At 39.7% G+C, this 9,525-nt stretch overlaps 1 protein-coding gene across 1 annotated transcript in view; it reads left to right on the top strand.

The window, feature by feature from the left end:
• Window positions 1-5,440, top strand: part of LOC118797823 (meteorin-like protein) — a 16,117-nt gene extending 10,677 nt beyond the window's left edge. Inside the window, exons 3-4 of the mRNA XM_036557095.1 lie at window positions 2,545-2,604; window positions 3,215-5,440. Coding sequence (XP_036412988.1) covers window positions 2,545-2,604; window positions 3,215-3,549 — 395 coding nt within the window. The 3' untranslated portion in view covers window positions 3,550-5,440. The remainder of the gene's footprint in view (window positions 1-2,544; window positions 2,605-3,214) is intronic.
• The last annotated feature ends 4,085 nt before the right edge of the window (window positions 5,441-9,525 follow it).

Here is a 9,525-nt window from a genome sequence, read left to right as displayed (position 1 = left end):
AATTGCCTGTTGCCCTTTATATTGTGTGTAAATTTCATGATAAATGGACCAAAAGAAACGGCCCAAAATGACTTGCAAATAAGTCTGGTTCCATTGACTTACATTAAAAGTAAAGTAAGTTTTTTCCTTCTCCTGTAAAGTTACCATTTTGGAGATACAAGGTTTCCGATAGTGATTAAAAGTGACCCCACAAAGCTCTCCTTTGATCATCACAGATGTTCAGCAGCCAACTGCATGCAGCCACAAACTGCCATTGCTTCCCAACAAGTCTTTAACACCAGCATGTAAACACAGCATTAGCCTGCTTGACTGTGCCTGCAGACTGTGGAAACAGAGCTGAGCAGTGCTGGTTATTGTGTAGGATACTCACAAAGCTGTGGCGAGTTCAGTGTCTATGGTAAAGAAATTGAAAGTTTAGTACTGCAAAAAAACAAGAAAATCACAGTCTTTAAACATTCACATCAGACAGCTGTTGCCAGTTCTGTACAACTTAGGTTGATTGGCAGTTAAATACCAGAGGCTGTATTACAGAAACTTCTTAAGTCTGAAATCTTATCTGTTTAGTCACCATGACAACTTAAGTTAGGACTGAATTTAAGACAGAAGCTGTTACAGAACAGCAGTTCTTAAGTTCATAATCTGATCACAAACATCCTAACTAGACTAAATCTCCTAAATACTGTACTAACTTTAGTCAAGTCAAGTCAAATTTATTTATATAGCGCCTTTTACAACAGATGTTGTCACAAAGCAGCTTTACAGAGAATCCGGGTCCGCGCCCCCAGTGAGCAAGCCTTGGTGACAGTGGCAAGGAAAAAACTCCCTCAACTGGAGGAAGAAACCTCGAGAGGAACCAGACTCAAAAGGGGAACCCATCCTCCGATAACAGCACAGACACAAAACAATATAAGTGGATACAGTTTAACACCACTGTGCAGTGCGCCGGCCGCATCTCAGGTCAGACCCTCTTAGGACAGGCAGCCGCTCAGCTCAGGGAAAGAGAGGGGGAGGGGGAAAAGGGGGGATGGGGGGGGGTTAAGGGGGACAGATAGTTAGGAAAACAAATTAACCAAAGGCTCGACTAAACAGGTAAGTTTTTAGCCTAGACTTAAACATGGAGGCTGTGTCTGAGTCCTGAACACAGACTGGTAGGTTATTCCAAAGCTGGGGGGCTTTGTATGAAAAGGCTCCTCCCCCTGACGTAACTTTATTTATTCTAGGTACTAATAATGAGCAGCACCTTGTGTTCTAAGTGGGAGTGTCGGTTGATAATAGGAAACAAGGTCACTGAGGTACTGAGGAGCAAGGCCATTCAGAGCTTTATACGTCAGTAGAAGAATCTTGTACTCAAAGGATAAAACCCAGTCTTAACTTATGTTTGAACTGCCTGTTTCTATTGTTTTATGCAGTGTCAAGCTGCATAGTTCACTATAACTGGCATAATGACGCTACATTTATCTACACTGAAAACGGTGCTGTGACTTGATCTCCACCACCCCCTCTTATTACCTTTGTGTTAATGTTGATGATAAAATATTACAGTGATGGTAGTGAATAATGTGGAGACAGAGCTGAACGTGTGTCTGTTTATTAGGAGGAATAATGTTAGCACGCTCGGCTAAAGCATTTGGGAAATGGAGACTGAAACTGGGGAGCGGCGAGGCTCTGATAAACAGCAGGGGGCGCTCTCACAGTATTCCTTTATGACCTTTATATCCTGTATGACCTTTTTGTAACAGTAACACGCAATCAAAGCAGTGATCATTTTGGTGGCGTGTTTACATTTCAGCTGTGTGCGTATGGTCGACACGACAGTTACTTGTCAACTGTGATTGAGTAGGTTAAGGTTTCCTTGAGATAAGATGCTGTAAGATAAGACTCCTAAATGAAGATCAGATTTGCTTCTGTAATATGAATTTGTGAAAAATCCTATCTTGACCTGTCAAAAAAACAACTTAAGACAAAAATACAGGAAGTTTCTGTAATACAGCCCCTGGTTAACAATTCTGTGTTGTGTTTAAATGTAATTGTTTTGCCTTTCTGGATCTGAAATCTACAGCAAAGCATGCAAGTTAGTTGTTGTCACCCTCACTATAGCAAAGTTTCTAGAACATGATGCTTCCTAGCTGTCCCCCACCCCCACTTCCACTCTGTGACCAGGGCCCCCTAAAATACTAAAAGTCTGGCTAGCCGTTGACCCACAGACACAGGGGGGAGGGGTGTAAGAGGTGCGTAGGTGTGAACAGCTTGTCGTAACAGATAACAGCTGCACCTCACACTCACGACAGGTTGCTCAGAACTCTAACACGCTTGATTGTGTGGTTTCTGACACTCTGTGATACACTGTCCTCTATAAACATAGACAGAAGTACATTATCACAGCTCACAACAGCATCAACAGCCAAACCTGAGCCTGAACTCAGTCCACATATCACTGTGATGTGTTCAGTGATGATCTGGAGATGTCACTGAAACTTGAACATGAATTGCTGTTGTTGTTCGCGAGTGTGTGAAGCTGATGGTGTGTGTGTTTGTGTGTTTCAGCTCCATGCAGACCCTGCACTGATGAACAGATTCTCATGGCCGTCTGCACCAGCGACTTTGGTACGACATCAGTATCCACTATTCTCATATTACTGAATTAAATTACTGAGTCGTTTATATGAGATGCTAATTTAGGAAATAATATAATTATCCATTATATTAGTTACTGAACAATTGGTAGTAGATACTGAATAATCAATAATAGATACTGAATTATTTCTACTAAATAGTGTATAATTTAGAGTACTGAATAATTCATAGTAGAATAATTAATAGTACTTACTGAATAATTTGTAGTAGATACTGAATCATTTATAGAAGTTACCGAATAGTTTATAGTCATTACTATAGTAACTGGTAGACATTTTTAGTACTGAATAGTTTATAGTAGATACTGAATAATTAATATTAGATACTGAATAATTGATAGTAGTTACTAATAATTTAGTTTATACTGAATAATTTACAGTAGATACTAAATAATTTATAGTCGTTACTAATAAAGTAGACACTGAGTAATTTATATTACATACTGAATAATTAATAATAGTTACTAATAATTTATGATAGATACTGGATAATTTATATTAAATACTGAATAATTTATTGTAGTTAATGAATAATGTATAGTAGTTACGGAATAGTCTATATCTTTCTCTGCATCTTTCAGTGGTGAGGGGCAGCATCCAGGCCATAGAACAAGCTGGTGATGATGAAGATCGGGCGTCGTTGGTGGTGTTGTCCAGTCGCGTGTACCGTCAGAAGAAGCGTGTGTTCATACCGGCAGGCGGTGGGACCCGCGGGAGCAGCCGATGGACAGGTCACGTGAATGTTCCGCGGAAGTGCGGACTGAGGATCGAACAGGGGGCGGAGTTTCTGTTCACTGGGTCAGTGATGTTTGGGGAGGCGTGGCTTGGCTGTGCTCCAAGATATAAAGACTTCCTTCAGGTGTACCGCTCCGCCATGTTGGCAGGAAGCAACCCCTGCCATATAGACACGGACTGACCACGCCCACCTTAACTGGACCATGCACGGTGCGGACACAGGCTCAGAACAAACCTCTGAGGGTTTCATAGAGGAGGACTTTGCTGCCTTGAGAAAACCTCATAACTTTGTTTGGTTTTTGTATATTTTTTGCAGCATTTGAAAATTTCAGCTGAGACGAAAATCTCGTAAATCCATTTCTTTCCTTTTCTCGTTTATTCATACACCTGATCAGATCAGTAGACATTTTGAGTGAAAGCGAAACTTTAAATGTAACTTCCTACAGATGCTAAGAAAGCTTTTCCTTCTATTAGGTTAGTAAAAGACACAGTGTTTTCTTAAGAAGATTTCTCAACCATTGTTGATCAGCCAAGATATCGAATAGAATTCAGAACCTTTAGCCAACTCTGTTTGCACACAGAGGAATTAGACCTCCGCATTTAACCCATCCATGCAGTGAAACACCCACATACATGCACACTAGGGGGCAGTGAGCACACTTGCCCAGAGTGGTGGGCAGCCCTATCCACGGCGCCCGGGGAGCAGTTGGGGGTGAGGTGTCTTGCTCAAGGGCCCTTCAGTCACGTACTGTTGGCTGAGGGGATCGAACCAGCAACCTTCCGATCACAAGGCTGGTTCTGTAACCTCCAGCTCACGACTGGCCCCAGCTATAAAATATCCATCTATAAAATGAAAAAAAAAATCGGGCTTAAAGATGGCTGCTACTGTTTTTAGCTACGCTAATATACTTTAGTCCATGTTTGTAGATAACAATGTGCCATTAGAAATCACAGGATTACACGTGCAGTTAGCACCAATTGGTGTACATAAGGTTTCATTACCTATTAGCTGCATTAGCCTCATAGCTCTAGCGCCGAACAAATTTCAGACACTTTGTCCAGCTTATTGTGAAGTCATGTTTTGTAAAAAAAAAAAAAAATGAAGACAAATAGAATGCAGTCAAAGACTTATGGATGGGAAAATTAGTTCCTGAGAAGCTGATTGGATGATGTTTACGTTTGATTGACAGCTGTTGGACATTGTTCTAAGGCCTTTCCCCTTGATTGTGCAGGGAGTCGTTTTGTTTGCTGCTTGTTTGAACGGCATGCTCTGTTGGGCCATTTCTGTTATGGCCTGACTCTGTCGTAGCCCATGAGGCAGTGTGTCTTCCACATGTGTATAGTAGGGCTGTCAGTTCCATCTGTCTTCTCACCAACCACCAGGGCAAAAATGATACAATGTAATAATTTCTACACTGATAAATATTGGGCACAGTGTGAGAGTTTTATTATGATATTGCTCTATAAACTGCCTGTCAAAAGTTTCCAGATAAACCTTAAGAACATTGCATTTTCAGTGAAGTGATTTGGGCATATAGAACTCCATCTTTATTAACAACGATGGGCTTCATTCGCCAACCGTTCTTAAGAAGAAATTTCTTCTTAAAACCCACTTACGCAGTTTTCACGAAGATCCTGACATTCACCAGCTTTTTCTTATTTGGGATTTGTTCTTAGGTAAGAACAGAATCTACTCACACTCAAAAGCACAAAGGTGTGAACAGTTCTGCGGTTTAAGAACACGTCATGAATCTGACGTGGACTTTTTCTTAGAATTTTTCTCAAGAATAAATTTAAGAAAAAGTGTAAGATATTGGTGAACGAGGACCAATGAATGGTCAAGTGATTACTGGCTTGGCAGCCCTAGTGTACAGGAGAGAGCAGTCAGCAGTGCTTTTGTTGGAAAGCTTTGTGTATAGTTAGAGCAGTCGATTTTTCTGACTGACATTGAGTTTTTTGGTGTGTATATATGTTTGTGTTAATGTGCATGTACAATTTTTTCCCTCTCAAATTGTATTATTTAACCAGGAATAAAACACCCCTGGAAATATCTTGGCGGGTATGTAAAATGATTTTTCGTTTGTATATGTGTCTCCCAGCTAAAGCATTGCATGGCCTTGTCTTGTATATTAAGTCTGCACTCTCAACAATAATGCTCTACTGGTGGTCCCCAACACCAAACCGCTATGATTATGTTAAAAAGCACCAAAAATGACACGAATTCTCCAACAAACACCAGCAAACTCATTCTCCAACTGAACTGAGTTCTCAAAGAAACTGAAAAGAACCAACAAACACAAACATTCTAACTCAAGCATTCACACAATTCCTAACACCAACAAACTCAACATTTTCCAAGAACCCCAAACATTCTACAACAAAGAATTCTCATACAAACCCAACAGTTCTACAAATTCCAACCTTAAATCAGGCCAAATGATTCTGCAAACACCAACAATCCCAAACATTCTAAAACAAACAACAAACCTAAATATGCAGACAAACTCAGTCATTTTCAAACAAGCCTAAATGTTCTATAAACACCAACAAACACTCCCTGACAAGCATAAAATGTCCTCAACAAACCAGTCAAACTGTCTGCAGTAAACACTACACTAAGCATTAATGACACCAAAAAAACAAAAACATTCTCCAGCCAACATTAAAATAGCCAAATATTCAAACAAACCCAAACATTCTCCAACAAACATTACATTTCTCCAAACCAACCAAACTTTCTCCCATAAACTCAAGCATTATCTATAAAACCTGTGCAGAATTCTTGTGGCATTCTAACCATGAACCACCAACAATGAAACAAAAAACAAAAAACATTTTCCAGAAATCACCAAAAAAACATTCAACAAAATCAAAATTTCTACTCTTATACTTTAGCAATTCCAGCAAACCCAAACATTCTTCAACAACATAAAATTTCTCCAACAAATCAACCAAACTTTCTCCAGTAAACACAAGATATCCATAAAATATGTATGTTATTGTTGGGGTGTTTTTACAGTAGGACTAATTGTAGCACGTCAGTAGAGGGGCTTGTTATAATGCCCACATTAACTGATAGCTCTTAATAAAGGCATAATAAGACATGTAAAAATAGCGAAGAATGTAGTTTAATGCACAATTAAATGTGTTCTGTATGCTCTGAACTTTACAGTCCACTGAGGCTATAACACATTACACTGTTTATGACATCTCGGACCTCGTACTGCATTCCAAACTGCACCACAATGGACTTTGAGAGGGTTGAGAGAAGTGTTGGAGATGTATTGACAGAAGAGATTTGGGTGACTATTGACTTCCAGTGTTAGCAATATTAACCTTGTAGTTTCACTTCTAAACTAAAGAAGCCAAATTTGGACTCCAAATATGTCTTGGCTGATCGACCACATCTGGGGTAAGTGCACTTGGGTAATAAGGCTGAACAAGCTGGACGTTAATACTACTATTATTATTAGGCAATAACTAGAATGAGTTACTTTCCAGGGTTACTTTTATTTTGTTTATTATACATTAAAGTATTGTGCACGACCCTTACCTAAGCATTGCATCTAGAATTTATTTCGAGTCATATCAGTATCTTAATAATAAATCATCAAATAGCTCTAAATAAAGACAAATGGTTAATTTCAAGGCTTAATAAGTGCATTTTAAGAGCATAATGTCCTCCTATACTGATGTGTTACTGGACTTCAGAACAGTTGAGTTCAGAAGATTGTTACATTTCTACACAGCAGCTGGGGAGCGCTTATACATCCCTTGCCAAGTTAGTCCATGCTCCTCTGCGTCTCCTGGTGTTTTCGCTCTGTGGCTCAGGGGCTCTAAATCTACAATCTTCTCACAAATCTGACAGAACATCGCCATCTTCTCTAAACAGCATACTGAGATTCTTTATGAGGGTCTTCAACATTTTATAGTGCTGGATCGTTGTTTTATTGCTCTGAATATTTCTCAGTTTCTTATATTCATTTTGGCAGTGGATTTCATGGGGTGATGCAAAGAAAACAAATAAGCTGTTGAAAAAATATGAAAACGATTTGCGTGAGTCATGTCTGTGTTGTCCTCTTACTGCAAATATGACTCCTGGGATTCAATGTTTTGTACCTTTAGATGAATTTATGCTCCTCACGCTGAGTCAGAGATATTTGCTTGAACGGACCATTTGGGAATTACACATAGCCAATCCCTTAAATGACTCTCAGAGGACTCCTTTAGGAATGGTTTTGGAATCAGATATGAGTAGTTAAATGACTCCTTTGGAAAACATCAAATTGGAATCAATGAATCATTTAGGAAATCATATGGAATGTAGTTCATTTAGTTGTTTCCGAAACTTGTTTATTTTGAATAGAAAATGTTTACGTCTGGTATTATTGTTATTACAGAAGTCAACTTTTTGGCCGCTTTATTAGAAACCCTTCTCTTTTAGCTCCACCTTGCTGGTGTTTATTTAGAGACCCTGCTCATCTTTTGATGCACAGTTTAAGTCCTCTAGCCCTCCATTAGTGGTCAGTTTTGGACCACAGAGCTGCTCTTAGCAGAATGTTTTTGGAGTAGTGGTCCACTCTCAACCTTGGAACACCCCAACCACATCACTGTGTCAGATACACTCATACCAGCACCACACACACAATACCATGTCAGTGTCGCTGCTGTGCTGAGAACGGACCACCACAGAAATAATATCCATACGAAAGCTGTCCTGTGGTCAGAAACTGACCAATGATGAATGAGGTAAAGGAGGGCTACAGAAACAGATGGACTACAGCCTGTAACTGCACACTTATAAGCTGTAGTATTTGTGTGTAAGCGGATCTACTTTACCATAAAGTTGCCACTCAGTAGAAGTACAAGGCGGGTGTTTCAAATAAAGTGGCCAGTGAAGCACCAAGTAGGTGTTTTTAGTTAAATGGCCAGTAAGTGGAAGTACAAGGTGGGCTTTCTAATAAAGTGGCCAATGAGGAAGTACAAGGCAGGTGTTTCTAATATAGTGGCCAGTGAAGTGCCGAGTAGCTGTTTCTAATAAGTGGCCAGTAAGTGGAAGTACAAGGTTGGGTTTTCTAATAAAGTGGCCAGCGAGTTGAAGTACAAGGCAGGTGTTTCTAATGAAGTGGCCATTGAAGCACCAGGTAGTTGTTTTTAGTTAAGTGGCCAGTAAGTGGAAGTACAAGGTAGGTGTTTCAAATAAAGTGGCCTGTGAATTGAAATACAAGGCAAGCATTTCTAATATAGTGGCCAGTGAAGTACAAGCTAGGTGTTTCTAATAAAGTGACCAGTAGATGGAAGTACAAGGTTGGGGTTTCTAATAAAATGGCCAGTGAGTGGACATAGAAGGCAGGTCTTTCTAATAAAGAGGCCAATGAGTGAAACCACAGTGTAGGGGTTTGCAGTAAAGCAGCCAGAAAGTGCAAATACAAAGGTGATGTTTCTAATAAAGTGGCCAGTGAGAGGAACTGCAGTGTGGCTGTTTCGAATAAAGACGCCATTGTGTGGAAGTATGAAGTAGGTGTTTTTAATAAAGTGGATACACATAGTATACTTGTTCTTGTTGCGCCATTCGAATCCAAAGTGCTGGAGACTTACTGGGTAAAAATGCCTTTGGAATGACTCGACACACGGAGATTGAGCATCCTGCAGAGTTTGGCTGCTACCATCGTCTAACCCACCTGCTTCTGATATTCAGATGCTCAAGAAGACCTCGGATAGGTGGCACTAAATCAAGGTTAAAGCTGAACTATGAATGCTGGTACATCTCCAGGGCCAATTGTGAGCACAATGGTTCTAGTGTGTTTAGTTACAAAATCTCTCACAGATGAATGGGAAAAGGTCATTATGTAGGCTCAGGCATTCAGTAACAAGAAGTCCAGCATGTTAATATCAGAGCAGTGTTAGCATTCGAACAGCAAAGGTCTGTTTAAGATTCATCCAAAAGTAAGAAAACGAGTTTGAAATATTGAGTGTATTGTTTCCACTGTATATTGTGTCTCTAATAACTGTGTAGTTACATATTAAAAACATGGCAACAACAATGTAACTACTGGTGATGTGTTCACTGCTACAGATGGATTACAGTAATACTTAAGTGGACATATATATCAACTTAGCTTTAAATAAACAACAGAAACGTTTAGAATTATTGGTC

Source organism: Colossoma macropomum, unplaced genomic scaffold, assembly GCF_904425465.1.
Source record: "Colossoma macropomum unplaced genomic scaffold, Colossoma_macropomum, whole genome shotgun sequence".
NCBI lineage: Eukaryota > Metazoa > Chordata > Actinopteri > Characiformes > Serrasalmidae > Colossoma > Colossoma macropomum.
The sequence above is the reverse complement of the archived record's forward strand: the minus strand, read 5'-3'. Positions and strand labels throughout refer to the sequence as shown.